Source organism: Phyllobates terribilis, unplaced genomic scaffold (assembly GCF_046119375.1).
Source record: "Phyllobates terribilis strain yellow unplaced genomic scaffold, ASM4611937v1 Scaffold_1__5_contigs__length_1240528914, whole genome shotgun sequence".
Lineage (NCBI taxonomy): Eukaryota > Metazoa > Chordata > Amphibia > Anura > Dendrobatidae > Phyllobates > Phyllobates terribilis.
This window is the reverse complement of record NW_027362761.1, coordinates 359,165,070-359,191,357: the sequence shown is the minus strand read 5'-3', so window position 1 is coordinate 359,191,357 and position 26,288 is coordinate 359,165,070. Positions and strand designations below refer to the sequence as shown.

The 26,288-nt window shown below is 39.9% G+C and overlaps 1 protein-coding gene across 9 annotated transcripts in view; it reads right to left on the bottom strand.

Annotated features, from left to right (window-relative positions):
* Nucleotides 1-908: 908 nt before the first annotated feature.
* The window catches only part of CLIP1 (CAP-Gly domain containing linker protein 1), a 121,783-nt gene continuing 96,403 nt past the window's right edge, over nt 909-26,288 (bottom strand). For 4 of the 9 annotated variants that reach the window (XM_073676241.1, XM_073676248.1, XM_073676245.1 and 1 more), the window contains 6 exons: nt 20,336-20,356; nt 12,337-12,454; nt 8,395-8,554; nt 7,229-7,293; nt 5,612-5,739; nt 909-4,481 (listed from right to left, as the gene is read on the bottom strand). In XM_073676241.1, the coding sequence (XP_073532342.1) occupies nt 4,253-4,481; nt 5,612-5,739; nt 7,229-7,293; nt 8,395-8,554; nt 12,337-12,454; nt 20,336-20,356 (721 nt within the window). In that variant the 3' untranslated portion in view covers nt 909-4,252. The remainder of the gene's footprint in view (nt 4,482-5,611; nt 5,740-7,228; nt 7,294-8,394; nt 8,555-12,336; nt 12,455-20,335; nt 20,357-26,288) is intronic. The other 5 variants (XM_073676243.1, XM_073676249.1, XM_073676244.1 and 2 more) reach the window with 3 other exon arrangements.

Genomic DNA, 26,288 nt, shown 5'->3' with positions numbered 1-26,288 from the left:
ACGCTAGTGTGAGTGAGCCCTCAGACTCTGTTTCTAGTGAGTCCCTGTCGCCCATGTATAGGGGGCAACAGACACGCTGGAAGCTTAAGTTAGCATTGTATGAAAACAATTTTCACTCCTGACTTGTATGACATATATTTCATTTAAGGGACATGTCTCCAGTACAATTAGGGTATTTATCATGCGGTACATGCTTTTGATAAACACATGCATTTGATCCAGGCGTTTCGTATGTTCCCTGTTAGTTTATAGTACCTTTTTACTGTTTTATATTATATGATGAACTTGTTTTAGCAAAGTATTTTTGGGCATAATATACTTGTTTTCCTGGGCTTTTTTTCTATGCCCTTTTTCTTCATGTTTCAGATGTTATTTTGAGTTTGATTGCCCTCGTGATCATTTAGTGATTTCTATGAGGAGAATATTTTTGTTTAACTTAGGGAAGATCAATAGGTGTCAAAAGTGTCAAAGTAATGTAATGGTATACTTGGAGTGTCTTCACAATAAAATACCATTTTTCTATTTCTGATGCACTATTTTTGTTATCAGAATTCAATGGGATCCATCAGCTGTCATGGCTACAAAATGACCAACATACTGTGCTACTAGGAACAGATTCTTGTAGCTTAATATGGAGGCAACAATAACGTGAAGGTTTTAGATAACAAAGCATATCGGGAAGCCTAGATTGCTAGAACCCATTTCTCTTCACTGAACGAACACAGTGAGGATTCTCAAAGCAACAGAGGTCGTACATGCACCCTGCGGCACGACCACTGCAGATAAGCCCTTTCCAAATATTATTACAACCTTAGCAATTCTAACATTTGTAATGTGAAGAATATTTGTTTTACAATTTTACATTTCATCTTCTGAAGAATTAAAATCAGTACATAAAACAGGGCAAATCCTCAAAAATTTATTTATTAAGTTAATACAGCCTTTATTAGCCAATTACAAATGTATCCATGGAAAGCCAGGTACAGAATTCTCAATATAAGAAAACCCACTTAAGAACATACATATTACATGAACAATAAATATGTACTGGATTATTAATACATTGTAGGGATAGAAAGAATTTAATCACCTCTTTTTATTTGGAGAGAATATGTATATTTACATTCATCCATTCTTACATCTACTATACAATTAATAGACAACAGTCACGTTCATATACATATTCTGAGAAATTCCCTGTCTAATTTCTTAACTTAACAACGTACTCTATAAACAAACTTTACACATTAATATAACAAGGTGTCAAGTACAACATTGGTAGAATGAATATTGAGATTTTCATCTTCTTACAAGTTGGGGGGCAGGGGATGGGGGTTAAAATGAATCCAAGAATAAGATGCAGGCACAGGAAAAGGAAATACTGAAGTCATCTCTACTATTCCAGGGATGCTTGCAATACAAAATGCAATCCTCATTGACTAACGGTAAAAGTAGATCCTGGAATTGTTGTAAAGATGTTAGAGGCACAAAATGAACCAGATTTGAGGGGTTTATTATCCTTTAGACAGTGTCAGCTGTTTTACCCTGTAATTCCCTAGCAGGTTGGAATGCAGAGTCACAGGATGGCATATCTGTGATGCTGTAGTAAGAGTCATGGCTTGAATATTTTGGGAAAATATATGTAAAAAAAAAAAAGATTCTCCACCTAAATCTTTTTTCCTAAAAACAAAGTCTGAGATGGTGCTGATGCTCCCATTGTTTACCATTAGCAGGGTCAATTCTTCTCTAAAAGGGATACAGTTTTTTTTGTTTTGTTTTTTTAGAAAAAAAATGGGAAGACAGGCAATGCTTTAGAACAACCATTACTTACCTGTTGAATCCACTGCCGCTCAAGCATCACCTCTTCACTGGTCTTCGTATACAGGACTATAGTTGTGACATCCAGTCTACAACACGTGACCACTACAGCCAATCACTGGCCTCAGCAGTCATACAGAGGTGGACAGTACAAGACTGTGGAGGCCAGCGATTGGCTGCAGAGGTTAAGTTTTGTGAACGGGATATTCCTAATTTAATTCTGCGAAAATAGTCCACCGTGCAGTGGCTGCTTTGGAGAGACAGGAGCTTCAATAGAAAGTTCTTTTGTTATTTTAAAACATTACATACCTGTCTTCCAATTTTGTTGAACTCAGACAACCTCTTTAAGATGAAAATATGATCCAGACAGTTTAAGATACACTGGTTTAACATCTTTTCAGTGGATCTCTTCGGTAGCAAATTACTATCAACAAATCATAATCAGTTTTGTTTATTTCCCCCATAAACCGCTCCACTTTTCTCCAATGGCTGTATCTGGTATTGCAGCTCATTTCTATTCCAAGTCAATAGGGCTGAGCTGCTACACCAGTCACATCTCACATAGACAGAAGTGTCATCGTCACTGGGCAGAAACCAAAACCATTTTTCTAATCTTGAACAATCGCTTTGTCCCTCCTCTATTCTTAACTCAATGGCAATTCTAGGAAAGGCTGGATGGAGGCTTGGCAGGCCCAACAGTGTTTCTTTCCCCTCTATGATATGGACAGGCATTGTTGTCATGGGTCCTAATGTTCAACCATTTTACACTAAAAAAGGAAAACAAATTAGGTGGAGAATCTTTTGTACTCCAAATTCACTTGCATGTTTCAGTTAAGAGTACTGTACCTTTGTAATTCACACTGTCCATCAAATATTACCAAAAGGACTGCACTGTATGGACGCATGTATGTTTCATTACACATACATGTAAATCATAAGAATCAATGGACTTTTTGCAAACATAGTACCAGAATATATAAGTGTTGCATGCATAGATTTCTGTGATGGGTAAACCAGCATGTAAGACTCCACCGTACAGTACAGACCCCATGACATAAAATTCACAGTGTGCATTAGCACTTAACATGTTGAAACGGGGGAAAAAAGCAGTTTGTAGTCTGGGTAGCACAGTTTGCTGTATATTACTATAAAGAAACACAACAGAAGATTGAACAACCTACCTTCACCTCTATGGTCATAGTCTATGAAGATACAGTATATAGTAGGTGCAGAGATTAAATCCCCAGTGGTTAGCTCCACAATTCCCTGGCTGAGAAAGGTCAGCAGCACATGATGTTAAAATGAAAAAGTTGACAAATCAAAGTAGCCTGAGTAAAGAATAAAATGCAATAAAACTATGGATATTTGTTTTCAGACCCTGAATACAGCAGTCATATCTCATACAGGTGGTATAGATCTCACACAGGACAAAAGGTATATAGCACTTGTTGTTACCAAACACAACGTGACAGCAATACTTCCACAAATCCATTAGTGGAATATGTACAAGAACAAGTCACTGATCTGATCTGGTGCAGGAAAACAAACATGTAGCTCATCTGTGTATGGATGATTCCACTAAATCCTACACCCCTGAATAAACGTTTACAAAACAGTTTTAACAGCTCACCATACCTGCAAGTCTTCATCGACTGGAGCCTGGTAGCTAAAGCCACAAATCCAAATGGGAAAAAAGCTGGCATCTGATCTTCGTGGTAAGAAATTACCAATTTATTTCTTCACAAAAACCATTAAAAGATCACAGACATGCATAGATCTTTTAATGATTTTTTTTGCAGAAATAAAGTGGCTATTTTGTTTTTTGTACAAGGAAGATGGAGTGGTGGCTTTTTACATATCTGAATAAAAGCTGAGCTAGGAAAGAAGACAGACAAGTGCTATTCTCACCTTAACATACATGCTCACCCATTCAGGTTATATGTGCAACTGTCGGCATTTTCAGTACTGGTAATCACAGAAAACCAGTGTTAGCTTTCATCTGTTCACCATACTTGAGACTGGTGAAAGAAAAGTCCGATATGTAGTTTACATCCAGTGTCACATTAAAGGCATTAAAAATAGGTTCAAATGTAGATACGATAGTGCAAATATGAAACAAAAGCTTCCTATAAATGTAATGACATATGGTGAATGTTATAACACGCATAGATTACATGAGGTCTTATTCTCATTAGCTCGAATACCTTTGCAAGCCCTTAAATGGTATAATGAAGCAATGATTTCATTGGTAGACAATAGCAGCCCCTTTTCAGCCAGTGCAGGGAAGCGATATGCATAATTGTAACTGAAAAAGAAATAACGTTCTTCTGCAGATGGTTCCCAGAAGCCTGGGCACATGAATGCTGGTGCGGTCAATATACTTCCAAGGATAAAGTGAACATTTCCAAGGATACAATGAGGCAGAGGTGTCATATTAAAAAGTCTCATCGTCATTGCAGCTGCTTGTCCAGTGACCAAAAACCTCACAGATATCGCAATATGGACGCTCTTCTTTTCTGTTACCGTGGAAGTTGGAATGAGGTGGAGAGTCAGGCAATTGAGTCTGCGTTGGACAGTCTTCCGTGTCATGGAGATCAAAACAGTCACAAATATCGCAGAACAGACGAGGGGGCACTTTCTTTTTGGCTTGGGTACCATTCAAACTGAAAAGACAGGAAGGCAAAATAATTACACTCAGTGAATAGGGAGATGGGAATCTCCTTTTGTAACAAAGGCTGAGGCATGTTATCCAATATGTCCGCTTCTGGTCCCACTGATATCTGCAGGTTCGAACATCTGATGTCACTTCAAAGCTTAGGCTAGATGGCAACCTTAGCCACAACACAAGTTTCACTGCCAAAGATTGCTAGATGTCGCTGCTACATCATAGCGGATGTGGTCGCATAGCAATCCTGGTGTTTTCACATCCGTTTTCCCCAGCTCAGTTAAATTGGGTAGAGAGAGGGAGTAATGCCACAGCTTGTAGAATTCATGATGAGCTGTGGCATACCTTACGTCAAAAATCAGTAGGATTTGTTGTGAGGCACACACCACTTTTCAGACGCACCAGATTCATTAAAAGGCGTGCGCCTCCTAATGAATCAGGAGCTTCTGCTCTCAACACAACTCCTCATCAAGACAGACGTGAATAATTTCTTGATAAATCAGGGCCATAGTGACTAAGAGGACTATTCACAGAGGCACGACAACACCCAGGTTTTGCTTGACGCACAGGTCTCTCCCTGTGTGTCTATATGGAGAGACCTGTCAGTGAACTGATAATAGAGGAGGAAGCAGGCAGCACCTGCTCTCCTTTAACTAGTCTTCTTAGTCTTGTGCCAGGCTTCAAAGTATGTCTTCTATAAAACTCTGCAGCACTTCAGAGCAAAGCATAGATATCTGCAATGATGAAGCTGGTCTCTTAAAGGGCAGCTGGAGTCACCTAGCAGGATCTCTTTATCCTCTTAATATTCACTTTTTATGCAATACCAAAATTACTAACCGAAGTGTTAGGGCCCTTTCACATTGCATTAATTCCCATGCTAAGGGGTCCAGTGGAGCTTATGTCCAAACACCACCCCCCACCACCCAAAAAGGGATTTGAGCGCATATGCCGAGAGGGCTATTAACTTTAATGGTGTCGACAGATTCAACGTGTGCTCTGTCGGGCATCATTTTCGGACGTATACGCCTATTGGAGGCAGACACCTAAATGTACTAGACTGAGCGTGGGGATGAAAAACACCTGTAAAGTGTAGGGACCCTTTCACTTTGCATGAAAAACTCCAGATACCTGTCATGGTTATCCATATCTTCCACATTGTTTCCATTCAGTGACGCTTCGACCATTTTATCAATCTTTTGTTTTAAATCATCATTTTTTCTTTGAAGGTCAATGATGACAGAATTGAGAAAATCGATCTTGGAGGAAAAAAAACAAAACAAAATCAATAATGCAAATACTTCAGTATCATAAAACAATGTAATATTTTAATCAAATGGTAAGGCTATGTGCCCATGTTGCAGAAATGAAGCAGAAAATTTATGCTTCATTTCTGCAATTAAAAACGCATGCGGAATTCCGCACGCGTTTATCGCGCGATTTCCACATGTGGAATTGCCTTGCATTTTTTAATGTATTGCAAAAGGCAATTCCGCTTGCGGAAACGCAAAATTAATGAACATGCTGCGGATTTTTTAACGCAGCATAAACGCTGCGGAAAAATCCGCAGCATGTGCATAGAACTTGCGGAATCCCCTTGGGGACCATGGGGTGCGGATTACCTAGCGTTTAACAAGCGTTTACGCTGCGGAAATTCCGCAGCATAAACGCTTGAAAAACGCTACGTGGGCACGCAGCCTTAATAAGTCCTAAAAAATATACACAAGATTATTGTTTAAATATCTCTCCTCAGTTGATTGTGTCAGTGTTTGGAAGTGCACCATCGATGCAACAATTAATAGTCCCTAGTGATCGCTATATACAGTACATTCCCAAGTAACGGAATTGTGTACTAAGTACTATTGTGATTCAAGTAAACAAGTAAAGCAAACAACTCTCCAGATCTGGCAGCATCTCCTGTGACTACATACACTATCAATATATGCTATTGGATAAATATGATTATAGGGTAACAATCTATGCAGATAAATGACATCTGGAATCCTTGATCTATTATGACAGTATGATTGAATATTTAATTCAGGTATTACCGACAGTATTGAATGCTGCAGGGATCAAGAACTTTCCTGGTTTGCGAGGTTGTTTGCACTGGCAACAGTAATTGCAACTGCATTTAGAAGAATCATTTGAAAGATCTACAAAGTTTTGTGCATCTGTAAAAGCAACCCAATTGCTTTACTGACCCCTATATTCAGAAAAAAAATATTTTTACTAATACAAACTATTTTTACAATTCTAATCTTTCACAACTATGTGCTGGTCTGCAACCCTTTCAGTGCTATCCTGATAGCGATCCTCTGTAAATGTAACCCATCTTGCTCTTGAGCCCTGGTTGCTTATTTATCGTAATCCTGCATACACAGACGTAAAAGCAGGGTTGTGAAGTCGGTAAGCCAAACTTCAGACTCCTAAATTTCCCTGACTCCACAGCCCGGCCTCAATACTGAGCATGTACATAAAGTGAAGCACAGATTCATCTCAACTAAAAGAGGAGATCCTTAGATCAGGAACAGAACAGACATTTCTAGGATATTTCATAACTTTCCCAAATTCTTATGGAAAAAAAAATTACAGCACATCCTGCATTGTACTAATGAACCCAATTTATTATATATTTTAAGAGTCATCGTCTGTCCATTTTATACAGATTCTGACTCCACCAAAATGGACACCGACTCCAACTGCACAGCCCTGCGTAAAATACATCAAATTGGCAATATTTCATACCTGGCTTTCCATGGATGACTTCTCTTCCAGGAACTGGCTATTGAATGAGGCATCACCTAATTTACCTAGAAAATAAGGATTAATAAATAAATTAGAACATAGCTTTGAATTGAGAAATAAAACTGATAGCAGTATTTTACATAATGCATCTAGTAGTGCGGGGCTAGGTAAAATAGAAGGCAGGTCAGTGAACGCACAGTGAGCTGTCATAAGAGCATACAGATGAATATGTAAGCAGAGCACCGGATAGAGCTCCCCCCACAGGCTACCCCGAAGGGCGAGCATATCATTATGTCCAAACTGAAAGTAAAGATTACACAAGAACCACAGGACGGATTTCATTAACCAAGGTATCATTTTACTCAGTGTAATGTCGCCCACCTGACAGTTATGTAGTTTACTGAGCACAATCCTGCTGACAGATGCGCTTTAAACTTCTGCACAGAACTTTATGAGAGTTATCTCCTATCTCAGTAATGGGAAAATCTGTGTTCACTGAAGACAGATTTTGCTCATGAATTGAGAATTTTGAGAAAGAAAAATCAATTCAGAAGGAGCCAAAAAAGCAGAATTCTCTAATAAGATACATTACAAAGCTTCTTATTTTCAAGTGTGCTATTAATTTATTAAATATAAATTAAAATAATTGCTCTTTAATTCTCCCAAAATTCCTGAAGGCTGAATGATTCTGCTGAAATACGATCTCTCACCTATGCTTCCCTCTCATGGAATGACACTGAATGACTCAATAAGTAGCAGCATTCTCCTACTCCTCATAGTTGCAAAAAGGCTATAAACACTAAAAACAAACTGCAGGCTTTTGGAAAGTGAGGAATCACATAACATCTATTCTAAAGCTTCAGAGATTCACATGCACTAAGGATTTTTGAAAAATCCTTTGGTCTGAATCCCTTTCGCAGAGTATTGTAAATCAGGTGAGTGCATAGTTGTAGCTATGGGGGCAACAATGCCGAAATCATCTCATTAAAGGTTTCTACTACTAGTAGTTCGGAAAAGTAATAAAGCAATTAAAGTTATATTTTAAGTCATCACAACAAACAAAGGTAACTTGCTTCCCATTGCTAAATGCAGCATTCTGGTATGTGGATACGATTGAAGGATTTGGGCACAATATTGTCATAAACCAACAGCTTCATTTCCCTCACCCGATGAGTTTGACAGGTTGCGGAGTTGCGTTTTGTTCTCATCCAGCTCCTTCTCCAGGCTTTGCACTTTTTTCTCCAGCTTGAGTTTTTCAGACTCCAGTGAATTTACTGCGGACTGTAAGGTTTTCGCAGATTCATTCTCTCCCCGAAGCAATGTAATCTAGCATGAAATACAATTAAATACTGAATTGAGTCTTTATACATTTTAATGGTACAACTGTTTAATTAGATACATGATAAACAAATATTGCCACCACGTGAATATTGGAATCTTCGGTAGAATATTTGACAGTCAAACGCTCATTTTCAAATGCAAAAACACAAAATTAACACAATAGTAATTTATGCCACGTTTCAATGAAGCCAGAAGAGAAAAAGGGATGTCTTGACTAACCCATCATATAACACAACTTACATTTCTCAGGATACTAACCTTTGCGTTCATAGTATTGAAATACTGAAATATTAGGGCTACAAAGCTTGAATCCTTCTCTCTCTCTATGCAGCATTTAAATAGTCCTACTACTGTCTGCAATCACTGCTGTATATGGTGCCACCTACAGCTCGTAATGATGGGTCTCTATTGATTCAAGGATAAAAAGCTATTGTGCCATTGCCATGTCAGCTGCACTGATGGCTTCATACACAGTATTATCTTATTCCAAAATGACAAATCTTTATTTGCTCAGAACACTGAATGTCACGCTCACAAGACTGCACTTGTTAATATTGGGTCTGGTAGGAGTAAAATTATTTTGCTAGAGTTTATTTATTAAGAGCACACCACAATTATACAGTGTTAGGGAACAGTAACTTCATACGTGTTATAACATGGGTTTTCATGATCGTATGACAAAATATATAGGAAAAAAAATCATTGCATATCGCATTGTTGTCTGTTTCTGCAGAAGAGACTCTGGCCCAAACAAAACACAAAAGTAGAGGTAGAGTAAAAAAGAAGCAGCATATGCAGTGAACAACAAGTATATGTCAAATAACAGAGTTAGCCAAAGGAGAACGTAAGGCTATGTGCCCACGATGCAGAAATGAAGCAGAAAATTTCTGCAGCATTTCTGCATCTCCCTGGCAGAAAAAACGCATGCAGATTGTGCATGCGTTTTTCCTGCAGAATACATGCGGATCCACATGCGTTTCCGCATGCAGATTGACAAGCACTTTCCAGGCGATAGCATCACTTGGAAAGTGCTTGACAACTAGGTCACACTGTATAAATCCATGCAAACAGCATGGATTTATACAGTGTGAACCGTAAAAATTAAAACAAATAAAGCTATACTCGCCCCCGAGGCCCCGGCGTGGCTGCAGCGCTGCTTCCTGGCTGGTTCCCGGCTGCCGGCATATCGCGAGACAGAGCGGTGAAGGGCCTGCGGTCACATGACTGTGACGTCACCGAAGGTCCTTCAGCGCTGCTGGCATTCAGAGAGAAGACGCCGGACAGGTGAGTATAAACTTTGTTGTTTTATTCTTTTTTTACAGGTACAATGGTACCCAGGTCTGGATGAGAGTCTCCTCTCCTCCAGAACTGGGTACCATCCGCACATAGAGACGCATAGAAGCCGCTTGTAAAAATGTACAGTCGCGGTTTCTATGCGTCTCAATGCAAGTCAATGGCGGGAGTTCCGCTGCGCTTCCGCAAAATTAAATGACATGCTGCGGATTTTTGTACGCAGCATAAACGCTGCGGAAAAATCCGCAGCATGTGCATAGAACATGCGGAATCCCCTTGGGGACCATGGGGTGCGGATTACCTAGCGTTTCACAAGCGTTTATGCTGCGGAAATTCCGCAGCATAAACGCTTGGAAAACGCTACGTGGGCACACAGCCTAAGAGTATACTCAACTAATTTAACCTCCTCACCATTGATCTGTATATTGGGGCAAGTATAGGATTTAAATACTAATGACTGTGGTAAAACAGCAGTGGCTTGAATGTATAAGGCATGAAAGGTGATCTCGTGGCACTGAAATACAGATCAGGTTCCATGCCTGATGAAGAGACCCTAGCAGCCTCGAAAGCTTGCAATTTGTTACCATCTTTTTAGTTAGCCATTAAAAGGTATCAACCACTGGGGAATCTCAAATCTTAATATTTTTCAGATCAGGTATCCTGCTCACCAGGCATCACGTGACGACCCCGGCTGCAGCCGGCTCCGACATCCGCTGATGTCACATCAAGTTCAGGCTGCGGCCAGGTGTGAACCAGTGACACGCTCCCCACTGATGGGCTGTGGGCGGGGTTTCAATGCGCGTCACAGCCCAGCATCCACAGCGCTTTGCCTCTCCTCTGCTTTCGTTGGGAAAGCGCAGGCTGGCACTGGTTTGGGATCGCCGTGAAACCCCTCCCACAGCTCATCAATCAGTGGGGAGCGCGTCACTGGGTCGCCCCCGGCTGCAGCTGCAGCTGCAACTTGACGTGACATCAGCGGATGTCGGAGCCGGCTGCAGCCGGAGGTCACGTGATGCCTGATTAGGGGCCAGCGAAAGCGCCGCTCACAGGCAATAAAGAACAAGGAAGGTATTTACAAAAAGTTGCCACAATTTAAATCAATGGGGGCAATGTTAATAGTAGTGGACAACCTCTTTAAGATACCACTTGGAGCTGTTTAAGGAAGAAGGAAAATAATTTTAGCTGGACTTCAGTGTTGGTACTGTGTTTTGACAGTATAGGAGTCTAAATGAGTGATCTAAAAATAAATCATGTAAAAATATTAAAACATTTCACATGAAGCTTCGTTAAGGGGTGCTTTTTTAATAACTGCATTGTATTACACATTGTTTTTTGATGCTCTTATTGATGTGGTGCATTAGGACAAATATACTACAGAGACTCAATATTGGTGTTATTTATTTTTCGATGGCCAGGAAAGAAGATAAACAATAAAATAATGTAAATCTATTGAAGAAATTATATTAGAACCCATGAAAGTTAGGGAATGTAAAAGTAGGGTATGTTAATGAAATAAAGATTACGGGCTTCAGAAAGGCTATGTGCCCGCGTAGCAGATTTGATGCAGAGCGTTTTTGCCTCTCTCTGGCAGAAAAAAAAAGCATGCAGATTTACATGCGTTTTTTTCAACCAGAGAGAAGCGTTTTTTCATGCGTTTTTTCAAGCGATTTTAGCATCACTTGGAAAGTGCTTGACAAGTTGGTCACACAATATAAATCCATGCAACCGGCATGAATTTATATTGAGTGACCAACTTAGATGCTTTAAATGCAGCATCTATATAAAAAAAAAAAAAAACCCTGTACGCACCTCTCCAGTCTCCTCTCGGCGGTAATCCTCTCTCTTCGGTGTCCCGCAGTGTACTGGCAGGACCTGCGTTGACGTCATTTAGTCAGCTGATGGTCACGCAACTATCACCTGACCGCTGATGTCAACGGTCGCGTGACCATCAGCTGACTACATGACGTCACCGCAGGCCCTGCAAGTACACCGCGGGACGCCAAGGAGAGAGGATGCCACCGGGAGCAAACCGGAGAGGTGAGTATACAGGTTTTTTTATTTTTAACTTTTTTATTTCTTTTTTCACCACGTGGTAGCCGGGATGAAGAGGAGTTGTAGTCTCCTCTTCATCCTGGGTACCACACGCACCGCGATTACGCTGCAAATTCAGGGCCATTGAATTTAACTGAAATGCAGCAAATCCACATATACCTGCGGGTTTGCTGCGTTTCAATGTTCCTCAATAGCCGCAAATTTGCAGTGTAATCGCAGTAGAAATGGTCATGCAGCGTTTTTCAACGCAATGCGAATTCGGCGCGCTAATTATGCACAACACATCCGAATTCACATTGCTTTGCATGGCAGACTGTTTTATAAGCGTTTTCGCGGCCGTAAAAACGCTACGTGGGCACATGGCCAAAGAAAAATAAACTAAAGCAAAAATACATTCACAAAAAGTGTAAATGCACACTTACCTCTTTTCTAAGTTTTTCAAGTTCTTTGTCCTTCTCTGTGATCAAGGCACTGGTACTGGTAAGAGATTTCTGTATAGAGGTCTTCTCTTCATCAAACTCTTTCTTAAGAATAGATTCCCTGCACAAATAAAAGTCAGAAACCAAACAAGGAGGAAATAACTAGAGAAAATGTGTATGGTTTACTTGTAGTTATTTGCTACACAGGATTGTGAAATTCTGCTGTAAGGGTATCCTCATCTGTGAAAGCAATTTTACAGCTATATAACAGATACCTGCATTACTTATTTTGCTTTGATCATTAGTAAGACTGGAATCACACAGTTTGTGTGTCAGAAGACAAAAGGAATAGGAAATCCAGGATACAAACAAAAGTATTGGGAAACACCTCTTGACCATTGAATTTATTTTTTTTTTATTCAGTCCCATTGCTACGGGTTCATGACAATGCAGTACATGACCATGCAGTCTGCCTTTACTAACATTTGTGAAAGAATGACTTATTCTAAAGCTCTCAATGATGAGAGTGGTTCTGTAATAGGATGCCATCGTTGTATCAAGTAAATATTCCATGGTAAACTGTAACAAATGTTATTGAAATGTGGAAGTGTTTATGAACAACAGCAACTCAGCCACAAAGTGTTAGAGCGGTGTTACAGAGTGCTGAAGAGCATAAAAGTCGCCAACGCTCTGCTAACTCAATATCAAACTCTCTCCCGTGTGGTGTGACGAAACGCGCTCTCTAGCTGGCAGTCTGATGGACGAGTGTGGTTTGGCTAATGCCTAGAGAACATTACCTGTCTGACTGAATTGTGTCAACTATAAAGGTCGGTGGATGATGTACAATGCTATGGGGGTTGTTTTTCAGGGGTCAGTCTAGGCCCCTTAGTTCTAATGAAGGGAAAAGTTAATGTTTGAGCATACCAAGACATAATGGACAATTGTATGCTTTAAACTTAGTTGGAACAGCCTGGGGAAGGCCCTTTTCTGTTTCAGAAGGACTTTGCCCCAGTGCACAAAGCAAGGTCCATAAAGGCATCATGAGAGAGTTTGGTGTGGAAAAGATAGATTGGCTGCACAGAGCCGTGAACTCAACCCTATTGAACACTTTTGGGATGAGTTCGACAACAGACTGCAAACCAGGCCATATCTTTTAACATCAATGTCTGATCTTACAAATGCTCTTCTGGATGAATGGGTACAAATTCGCAAAACCTTGTGGAAAGCCTTTGCAAAAATGTGGAAGTTGTTAAACCTGCAGAAGAGGGACCAACTCCGTATTAAGGTCTATGTATTTACAATGTGATGTCATAAAAGCTCCTATAAGTGTAATGTGTAGCTGTCCCAATACTTTTGTCTATAAAGTGTATAAATAAAGGACTGATACGTTCCCTTTCTGCTGGATCCACTTGCTTTGTAACAGGTTACTTTATGGTGCCGGGTACAAATACTACAGAACACCGCTGAGATTCAGATTTCCATAGCAAGCTCTGAACAGACATTGAGCCAGTGAGGAATCCTGGAAAATCCCAGCTGCATTCATAATTCTGCAAACTGCAGAGCTGAACAGGAGACTACAGGCAGTTACTTAGGATCAGAACAATATCAGTAATGCATGGTATTTATCAAGTTATTCAAATATTATAGCTATGTAAAGTGAAGTGAAGTTCAAAGGTGAACATACCCATTAACATAAATATTGGATTGATGAGAGAATTTTGGTAAGAATTTCCATTAAATGGAATATACATCCTAGCAAGTGTTAAATACAGGCATCCTATACAACCTCTGGACTGTTTTAGAAAGCATATGAAATAATTCCATGACAAAAATTACCAGATAAACTGTATACTCAAGATAAAAGGAAAAGATTTAAGCAGTTTAATTCTATACCCAGCATTATATAGCATATTTTGTGATTCTCCTCGAGAATAAGGTACCACTGGTTTTAAGTTAGAGGTGATACAGTCAGGCAGTATGCATCATGTGGCTAACGTAACAGCATATTTCATTTAAAGGGGATATCCAGGACCATTTAATATTTTTACTACGAGCCTAAGAACTAAAAAGAAGGTAGTTGCTAACTACCTGCCAGCTGTACCCGGCACCAATCTCTGTCGGCACATAGCGGTCACAGAGCACTCGAGCCGGTGCTACAGCGGCTTCCGCTGACCTCACGTTGATAGGGCAACGACTTCTCTTCCGCACTAGTCTGTTGACTGGGCGTGACTACCTAACTGCGGGTAGCCGGCTGTCAATAAGCATAGCGTCAGCAGTCACGCCCCATCAACAGAGCAGCCCAGAAGTAGAAGAGCTGCTCTGTTGACGTGGAGCAGATGTATCACTGGCAAAAGCAGTCCGTGAAAGCTCTGAGCCAGTGCCAGGTAGAAAAGGCTGGTAATAGCCTCTGTTAGCAACTACCTTCCTGTTAGGTTTAAGGTCCATAGTAAAAAAATAAATAAATAGTCCTGGACAATCGCTTTAAAAAGAGAACCTGGCTCCAGAATAAAAAAAAAATCCAGTATTTGCTCTCATTTTATTCCCACTCCTCCCCTCGAGTATTTAATTTTTTTTAATACACCATGTGGTTCCAGAGATATGGCCTTTTTATTTAGTGCTATTTTTTACAGTCTTTACAAAAGGGGTGCGGCTCTCAGGATTCTCTGGGGTCGTACCTTTCGGCTGCTCTTCATTATTACCCTGTAAGCACCACCCCCCTTTTAAAGACCACAAAAATTCCCTCTGCATAAAAAGGCTCACATTTCAGGAACTGTATGACGGATTTAAAAAAAAAAAGATGGCGGCTTATTTAGGGGAGCAGAGGGAGTAAAATAAGACCAAAAAAATGCCCACTTTTGATCTGGAGATCTGTCCCCTTTAAGTTGTCAATGAGCCAGCACTTCTGCCATCCAGATTAGTGCTGCAAACTGCTGGATTGTAAATTAGACGCTAGCAAAGAACTTGTGCTGATGTTCATATGTACAACAATTAAAGGGATTTTCATGTAATAAGATACGGCACTTCACTCCTGTACTATGAACAGCTGGTTCTCGCTCATCTTCTCCTCCCCCATGTACAGGACATTTCTCTCATCTATACTGTCTCTGAAGGGATTACGTTTCTCATGCTGGGCAGCAGATAGTGCAGTGTCTCATGAGCAACAGAACTGTAGAAAGGTCTCCTTAGAAGCAGCTCTGTGTTGTCTGAAGACAATAAATTATATCTCACATTTGAGAAACATGAAGGCAGATGTAAATAGGGACAGGTCTGTGAGAGGGAACAGGAATCTCATTGGTTGACACTCACTTTTCATCTCTAATCATTTAGTGAGCTTTTAAGAAAATGTAAGTACATTCCTGGAGCTCACAAAATCCCTTTAAAATTGTAATCAATATAGTGGTCCATGAAATAATGAGATTCCTGATTTGTCAGGAAAATCACAAGTCTAAAAGGGTGGCAACAGCATTAATGAATATGATACACTACAGCCAAGTCACATGGTCACAAATAATGCTATACTGCTTGATTAGAGAATATGATTACTGTTTCAGGGTAATAATAATGGGAATAGGTCTATTTCATATAGCTCAAGAACAGCCCATGCATTCTAAAGAATGCATTGTTTATGTAAAAAATGCCTGAATTTTAAAACATTTACTTTTTTTTTTTCCACTCAGCTTTGTTTTGGTGGAAGTCTATCAGAAGTTACCAGGCCACATATAACATGCACAGCTTTACGGCACAATAGGCATGCAAAGCATTGGGTATGATGATGGAAGGATCTGATGGTCCTATACAATAGTGTTATAAACCACTGCACCCTACAATAGTCAGTTTACAAGTCTACAACATGTTTAAGTAATTCCCAAGTATCTTACTGTGAGAGGGAGGTCTCTGTATTGCTAGTTACATTGCATAGGATTTATTTTAATTATTCTGCTAGTTGAAAAGAAAATTCAGCATGATGAGAACATAAAAAATTGCTAATTGTGCATATGAATAGTCTGATCTTCTAATTTTTTTCCTCTAGAAACTATAAATTATGATTGTTCATGTGCCTAGATGCCTTTACTATTGGGATTACAAAATCAGAATAGAAATCTCAAGACCTTCGGCTTCCAACACAGAAACACAATGCAGTTTCAAACAAAGCTAAAAGAAGCAGAACATACTAATGACTCGTTAACACACGAAACCAAGTGCAGTATCTAAAACTAAAATGGAAGAAAAAAGTGGAGCACTATGCAGTGTTTTATGCTAATATAGGATATAATATACTTTCCAGGGAATAGCACAAACTACTATTAATATCAGCTTAAATCAATTTTTGAAGGTTTTCTGTCACCAGATAAAACCTTTCATTTCATGAAATCTGTAAGGTAAACTAAGAAGGAAATTACTGGTACAAGCGGATGCCACCACCTGATCTCTCTGATTACAAGATCCCAAAACATGTTGCCATAAACCACAGACTATAAGGAGAGGCAGTATGCAACACCCTTCACACTGTGGTCCTGGGGTGAGAAGAAACAGAAGACTTGGGGGACCCCATTCTAGTGGTGCAATCCCTATCAACTATCCATTCATTACCTATGGATAATTAATAAAAGTATTTGCTAGGAAAACCCTTTTAAAGAATCCATACACAACATTAGCATTTTAGGGCCCCAAAGCCATCTATTAAGGTAGTCCACTGGCCACCACATCCATGAGGAGATTGAATGGGGAGATGACCAAGTCGCTCTCCAATCAAGTCTAAGGTTGTTGCAGAAATAGCCAATACATATTGCATAGTGTTTTCCAAACTCCAGTAGACAGGAATGGAGAGAGACACAGACGTGTACTCATTTCTCAACCTAGTCCATCTCACAAGGTCGATTGAAGGATTTTACCAATATGTAAAGGGTCCCAGAAAGTCCTATAGATGTGCTATATAAAGTCTTAAACGGGCAAACCTTTTGAGCCTTTATATACAGTACAGACCAAAAGTTTGGACACACCTTCTCATGTAAAGATTTTTCTGTATTTTCATGACTATGAAAATTGTACATTCACACTGAAGGCATCAAAACTATGAATTAACACATGTGCAATTATATACTTAACAAAAAAGTGTGAAACAACTGAAAATATGTCTTATATTCTAGGTTCTTCAAAGTAGCCACCTTTTGCTTTGATGACTGCTTTGCACATTCTTGGCATTCTCTTGATGAGCTTCAAGAGGTAGTCACCGGAAATGGTCTTCCAACAATCTTGAAGGAGTTCCCAGAGATGCTTAGCACTTGTTGGCCCTTTCGCCTTCACTCTGCGGTCCAGCTCACCCCAAACCATCTCGATTGGGTTCAGGTCTGGTGACTGTGGAGGCCAAATCATCTGGCGTAGCACCCCATCACTCTCCTTCTTGATCAAATAGCCCTTACACAGCCTGGAGGTGTGTTTGAGGTCATTGTCCTGTTGAAAAATAAATGATGGTCCAACTAAACGCAAACCGGATGGAATAGCATGCCGCTGCAAGATGCTGTGGTAGCCATGCTGGTTCAGTATGCCTTCAATTTTGAATAAATCCCCAACAGTGTCACCGGCAAAGCACCCCCACACCATCACACCTCCTCCTCCATGCTTCACGGTGGGAACCAGGCATGTAGAGTCCATCCGTTCACCTTTTCTGCGTCGCACAAAGACACGGTGGTTTGAACCAAAGATCTCAAATTTGGACTCATCAGACCAAAGCACAGATTTCCACTGCTTTAATGTCCATTCCTTGTGTTCTTTAGCCCAAACAAGTCTCTTCTGCTTGTTGCCTGTCCTTAGCAGTGGTTTCCTAACAGCTATTTTACCATGAAGGCCTGCTGCACAAAGTCTCCTCTTAACAGTTGTTGTAGAGATGTGTCTGCTGCTAGAACTCTGTGCGGCATTGACCTGGTCTCTAATCTGAGCGGCTGTTAACCTGCGATTTCTGAGGCTGGTGACTCGGATAAACTTATCCTCAGAAGCAGAGGTGACTCTTGGTCTTCGTTTCCTGGGGCGGTCATCATGTGAGCCAGTTTCTTTGTAGCGCTTGATGGTTTTTGCAACTGCACTTGGGGACACTTTCAAAGTTTTCCCAATTTTTCGGACTGACTGACCTTCACTTCTTAAAGTAATGATGGCCACTCGTTTTTCTTTATTTAGCTCCTTTTTTCTTGCCATAATACAAATTCTAACAGTCTATTCAGTAGGACTATCAGCTGTGTATCCACCTGACTTCTGCACAACACAACTGATGGTCCCAACCCCATTTATAAGGCAAGAAATCCCACTTATTAAACCTGACAGGGCACACCTGTGAAGTGAAAACCATTTCCGGTGACTACCTCTTGAAGCTCATCAAGAGAATGCCAAGAGTGTGCAAAGCAGTCATCAAAGCAAAAGGTGGCTACTTTCAAGAACCTAGAATATAAGACATATTTTCAGTTGTTTCACACTTTTTTGTTAAGTATATAATTCCACATGTGTTAATTCATAGTTTTGATGCCTTCAGTGTGAATGTACAATTTTCATAGTCATGAAAATACAGAAAAATCTTTAAATGAGGTGTGTCCAAACTTTTGGTCTGTACTGTATATCTAAAGCTATTATTTTAATGTTGATACATCTCCTTTATTATGTTTTATCTTTTGCCATTGTGCTCAAGTGGAAGGTGGTACTTTGTTATTGCAGCTCTGTAATTCACAAGATCTATTTATTTTTTACCACGACTATAATCCCTCATGGACCCTTATAAATTACTTTATTTCCATTATGTAGTTGACAGCCATCTTTGAGGGAACTCTTAAAGGGTTAGTCTCACTATCGCTCCCCTGCCTTCTGCTTGCCCATTGGTGGTGCGTTCCAGAGGATTGTTCCAGCTCAGACCAGTGGCATGGCTGAGCCGCTGGCCTGAACTGGGTGCTCTACCAGGCAGCAAGCAGAGGTTGTGTTGTGTTTTTTTTTTTTTTGCCTCTTCAGTACCAGAAGGGTGCAGGGAAACTGAAGCTGGCAGCATACAGAGAGTTTCAGAGCAGCGTTTGCAAGTCTGCAGATGTGGCAAATACGCAATATACTACAGGATTAAAAAAAAAAAAATCTATAAATATTTTGGATGCACTAAAAGTAAAGTGTTTATCTGGTGATAGATACATTCAGTTTTCCAAGAGACTCCGTTGACTCTGTTTTTAAATTTGGCTATAATAAAAAACAACTTTGTTTATAATTCCAAGAAAATTAATTGCTTATTTTAAATTAACTTTCAAGTAAAAAGCATTCAGATGGTTCTCATATATTTAGATTTTAATTTTACATTGCCAGGTAGTCAAACATCTGATCACTATTTAAAGGGTCATTCCCATCTTCATAAGTGTATTGTCAGATAGTGCTTGTAAATACAAGCAATTTTGCAATTTACTGGTTATTAACATTTTCAGACGTTTTTGAAATTTTTCTTTTCTTTACAACTTGTTGCCTTGGAGACCGACCAACACTGCTAGGCAGTAAAACAAACTGTGCTGGCAACTATTTTTTATCAAGCTTGTAAGCACTCTTTTCTTTACAACTTGTTGCCTTGGAGACCGACCAACACTGCTAGGCAGTAAAACAAACTGTGTTGGCAACTATTTTTTTATCAAGCTTGTAAGCACTGTTGTGACGCTGATCAGCTGTAGTGTGCCGTAACCGCCTGATCTTGGCTAGCTTCGGCACAGAGCAGCGGTGGTCGGTTTCCTAGGCAGCCAGCTGAAAACAAAAGAAAAAGTGTTAAATATATACTTAAAAGGCTGCAAATTTCAATTAGGCATTAAATAGCAAAATCCTTATTTTTACAAGCACTCGCTGACAATATCTATCTATGAAGATGGGAATAACCCTTTAAGTATGTAACCGAGTGTTAAGACTACAGCTCTCAGCATGCTTTCAATAGCATAAACCTACTCTAACAGATCACTGATTCTTCTCTTATTACTCAAACATTCAGTAATGAAACATGTACCTTACTGTATTACTGGGTAAGCTTAAAAATGCAAGATAACAAAGACCACATGTTAGAAACAGGAGTAGAAAAAAATGTGATATACAGGAAGAAAAAGTGAAATTTTCCCTTTTGTTGAAAAAATAATTTAAGTTTAATTTTCTTTTTACAAAAACAAAAAGCAAGACACTTTAGGACATATGCAGCCAAAATACGTACAACAATGCTGTACTATAAAAAAGTATATGAAATAAAAAAAAAAAAAATAAAAATAAGACTATTTGTTGTAACGTGGATAGACTTTCTTCAGTCTTACCATTAAAGACACACAGATATAGCAAAGGAAGCAAAAGTAGAAAGGGAGAAAGGAATGGGATGAGCATTGATTAGCAGCGCAAGCTGGAACACAGCAGGACAGTTTGCAATCCACAAAGATTTAATTTCATTTCAGGAATAGGAAAGACCTGATAAGATGATGTCTGTGCCACAAAAAGTGAGAATTCATAGGTTTAAAGGAATCATACAAAGTTGATCGGAAAATACTCAGTTGCACATAAATACACACCATTTACAAATCCATAAATGAGGGTATAAGTGTAATGCCCCAATATAGTTATACTGGTAAGTGTAACTGCATCCACCAAACTACTCAAAAAAAGTCAAATGGGGATTTAAAAGAAAATTTTGAGTAGCATAATCCATCCCAGCGAGTTAGCATCTTGAAAGGGATCATATGACATACTGCCCGTTATGCTACAAGACCAGGAGTCAGACTGAAACAGAATGGCTGTAAGTCATCCCGACATGCATCACGTCACTCCAGAAAGTGCTTTCTTTTCACCCCCTTTTGGGAGTTTTTAGTGGATCTAAATTAACTCACAAGTATAACATTATTTGGGCAACCATAATAACACTTTTTTTTTTTTCTTAAAGACAATCTGTCACTGGATTCATGCTGGTCAAACAAACCACCAGCAGAAAGAATCAGAAATGGGCTGCACGATTACATCCAGTCATGTTTCACTCTGACAGGGTGCAGCGTTTCAGAGTAAACATAATTTGAAAAGTCAGCCTCGGACTATGTATCTTGGCTGATTAATCCAATGCTGTCCACGGTCTGCTTCTCTTCGCCGCACTGCAGTTGACTGACAAGTCTCTCCCTATGTGTGTACATATGGAGAGACCTATTAGTCATAGGTAGCAAAAAGAGAAGCTCTCTAGGGACCGTATCGGACTAATCAGTCAAGATGCACAGTCCCCAGCCAACTTTTCAAAGTATGTTTACTCTCAAACACTTCCTTACAGAGTGTAACATGCCTGGCGGTAACCGTGCAGCCAGACGGATTCTTTGGTTCGGGCAGCATGAATCTGATGAAAAATTCTCTTTAGAGCATACTGGTCTACTTTTAGGGCTCACTCTGGGGGAGACATACATTGGGGTGCACATAAGTACAGGTTATGTCACCATAATGATAGCATCATCAGTGTCACCCCACTAACAAAGTGGTCCGTTAAAGTTGTACTGCAAACAATATTCCCAACCAAGAGCCTGAAATAAAAATACTGCAAGCATATACATATGTTTCATTAAAAAATTCTGTCTCCTGTGGGGACTTGCAAAATACATTGAAGTTAATGGGAACTATAAGTATGTAGTATGCACTCTGCGTTAAGGATATGTCTGCTCTGCAGAGTCCAAGAGGCCACTCCAATTTTGTGTTAGTCTTGGACAATCTAGGATAGCAGACAAGTATGATTTAAACATTTATCGCTATTTTATTAAAGTGGGTCTGTAAACAGGTTTAACAACACAATCTATATACATTATTAAATGGATCCCTTAGGCCAGTTGACACTGGTGTATTTTGTTTAAAAATCCATCTCAGAATGACTGTATAATCCTGATATTAAGAGGAGCATTTTAGGGATCTAGCTACAGAATGAAATCGCTCACGAGTCCAAGTGTATTCAGTCTAGCTCTACCCGGCCTGACTGACAGCTGCAGCTGTACATTACGCAGTTTGTGTTCGGAAATCTAGTGACAGATCAGCTTTGAAGAGAACTTAGAAACTTACAATTCTCTTAATGTAGGCCAACAGTGAAAAGAAGGCATGTTTTATATAACATGGGTTACTTGGAAGTGCCCATAGTGGTGTAAGAGCAACACATGATCTATATGGCTTTTTTGAAGGGCTGGTAGCCATGACAGGCGCAGTATCCCCTTTATATTTTAATTGGCATGGTTTGGTACTATTAGTAGAGATTTTGCCTAGTATTAAAGGTAAGTCTATTCCACTTAAATGAGAGAGCAAAACAATGAAGGAAACACTGTCCTCACCAGAGACCCGAGGCCCCTTCAATCTGCTGATTGGTAGGGGTCTCAAAAGTTTCACCCCCCCTCCCCCAGTGATATAGTGATGGTCATCTAAAACATGGAGCAAATATTAAAAGATAAAATAGAGATATTTTTTTCTCTAGCAAATATTTCCTTTTCACCACTGTACGACCTGTGTAACCAGAGGCATTGGATCATGCAGAAACTTTGACTTAGAAGGAGTATTTACAAATTTATAGATTACTGAGCCATTGATTGTTCCCTTTTCTCGTAGGATGGAAGGATCGTCATCTATAAGCAGACTATGTAACTGGCATCTGGCCAAGTAGGGCCAACTTAAGTGTTGTTTTATGATTGCTCTTCTGCAGCACACAGACACCTTGAATCCAGGATTCCGGCTTGCTGGGGATTGGTGTGCTTTTGATTGACAGTTTGGACCAGCAGCGTTATCACTGTGATCTCTCCCATCCTGCAAGCAGAGTCAGCCTTGCCTCTGCACCATAGTTGGAACGTAGGGGGAAGTGTATCTTCAGAGCAGCGCTTACAAGCTCTATACCACAAAGCTTGTAAGCGCTATGCTCCTTGCCTAGGAAACCGGCCACTGCTGATAGACTGCAGAGTTGGCCACTAACCTAGACAACAGACAGTACTTCTTGAGAACGGAGGGAATTTTTAATAACTATATTGCAAAGTTGCTTGTTTCAACAAACACTTTGCAATCTCCCCATTAAGCAACTTGAGAATACCTAAGAGAACATGTAAAAGGAATCTGTCAGCAGGTTTTTGCTACCTCATCTAAAAAGCATGATGTAGGGAAGGAGACCCTGAATCCGACAATCTATCACTTGTTTGACTGGGTGTAGAAGTTCTGACACAGTTTTTACATTTAGAAATGTAGTAGAGCTGAGAAAGCTAATCCCACCAACACCAGGCTCTCTATGTACATTGTGTATAGACAGTAAGCAGCTTATCACAGGAGGGGGCGGAGTCTGATGAGTGCCTGTGTTCCAGCTAGTCATAGCAATGATAATCTCCTAATGATAAAACCTTCACTGTAAGTAAACAATGTGATACATCATTGAATTCTGTGTTTTAACCACTACCTCATACATAGCAAAAACCAGCTGACACATTCCCTTTAATAGAACAAAGTAAAGCAGAGTTCAGGAAAAACAGTTGGGACAACTGTCCATACGGACAAAAATGTCCATGGCTGCACAAACCTACACTAGGAATAAACTACACTGTTTGAAAAATATTTTTTAACTTAAAAATGTCTAAACCACAGAAGGGTTATGGTCAATTTAGACTTGCCACACTGGAAACTTAACTGGTTACTCCAACAGTGGCATGGATATGTCAACTGTAAAATAAATCTGGTGTTATCTATCATACCCGAGGCTTATGAACTAGCGTACACTCAGCCTCAGCTCTTCTGGATTGGAGTGATTGGAGACATAAGAAAATATGGGCAAGCTACCATTGAGCATGAAGGGAATTTTACAGTTGTAGAAAGAGCACTGCCATTATTTCAAGAGAGTAACTGCATAAGTGTAGCCTCTGCTTGTGGAAGACAACAGCCCCATTTCTGCAGTAACTTGAAAGCAGCAGGGATCCAAGAAAGCTAAACAGGATTAGCAAATGGGGATCTACTATTCACCACAGAACCACACCATGGGCCGTTTCAATCATTGCATCAGACCATACACAGCCCATGGACATTAGTGCTGTTTCTTGGGGAAATAGAAGCAAACCATATTTTCGCTCTCATTTCACCCCATTAAGCTTAACGTTGACAAAAGTGACCTATATATATGGAGCCGCTTTATGTTCAGTAGTTGGTAAATGATAGCAAGCTACAGAAATCAGTCAAAGTAAACCTTCTGTCTAGGCTTGCTGTATTTCTATTCAATATGTGCCATGGAAGAAGCATTTTACTTAGTGCAAAGCTATTCAATGAAAATGAAAGCGCAAACAAATTTAAATGTAAAAAAAAGCATTAGCAGCTAACAAAATAGCAAAATTGGTAGGTCAGTATGTTCAGACATATTGAGCTCGAATTATTTATGTACTTAGACGGTATTAGCCAATTTACCATGCAAAGTTTTCTATGAAGTAGATTCTGAATGTAAGAATGTGAGTCTCACTGGCAAGATGAAACAGAAACCGTAAAAATCAGACATTTTGCCATTAGGCAAAATGATAATTGTCCACTAGGTAATTTTCACTTCGACGTAACATTTCCAGTGGCTACTTCCCCTTGCATCGCCAGGAAAACTGGAGTGAACATACACCGTACTTTTAATGACGTTTTTAAAGGGGTTTTCGAAGCACACAGTACGGTTTAGAAAGCTCATTTTCAGACACTCTGTTTTTTGTTTAATAAACTGCAGCTGAGGTTTAAGATTTTCTGAAAGGGCAGAACTCCTTTAATGGAATTCTGAGTGAACACTCCTGGCCCTTTTAAACAGCGGTTACGAACATTGACTCTTAATCTGGAGCATCTGTACTATTCTACATTACCCAGGAGATCCATTAACAAATAGACACCTTATAAAGCTTCTTTACTTTCCCTGTGGTGGCACTGGAGGGAAATCAACAATTACGGTCAGATTTTCCTGCAAATTACAGCGGAGCATTGTGAGGCTAGGCTCGGCAGTACTTTGTGAACAGTTTATAGTCAAGGGACCCGTCTAATAAGTAAGCGCTGGTCAAACCAAAGAACCCATTTAACAAAAAGAGCAGGATTTAGAGTAATGAGAGATGACAGACCTGATTAATCTGTTACAAATCTTAGTGATCTGTAATGACCTGGCTATTATGATCAGTTTCTTGTTCCCCCAGCTCTCTTACTTTGGGTTGTATAGTTTTTTATGAACAGGATAGCATTATGATACTCTGTCAAAAAATTAATTTAATGGAACCCATCACGTGAAAAAACGCTTTTAAGCTGCAGATATGGGGTTAATCAGCAGGTTAATAGCGTTCTGAACGTGCCTAGCACCCGCACTTAGACCCCCGCTGCTGAGAGGGAATGAACCTTATTCCTCCAGGAAACGTTCGAGTTTCAGTCACGGGGACGGCGGCGGCATGGGTCACTGCTGCGTGCAGAGATCGGTGGCTGTAACCCCGGCAATGACTGAGAGCAGGCTAAGCATCAAGGCTGACTGTCAGTGTTGGGGACGTGGGTACAGCTGCCACTCTCTATACACAGAGAAGTGACTGAACCCACGCAGGAGCCACCCCCATGACTGAACGCTGCTGGGAGGAAAAAAGTTAATTTCCCCCGGCAGCGAGGGTCTAAGCGCGGGTGCCAGGCAGGTTCAGAGCTCTATTAACTTGCAGATTAACCCCATATCTGCAAGTTAATAGTGTTTTTTCAAGTGACAGGTTCCCTTTAAAGAAAACAATGCAAATGTTTAGAGAGCCTTAGGCCAAATTTGGATGAAGATATCAAATAAGGTTTTTTGCATTAAATACAGACCATATTTTGTTTTGTATTTCAACAACATTCGTAAGTCTGGGTTTTTTACATTTGTTGAACATCAGATTGGCTTCCATTTTTATACATCAACATAAACAAATTATAAGATCAAAAACAGGTTTCTATTTTAATTGAAGAGCATCCACAAAAAGCAG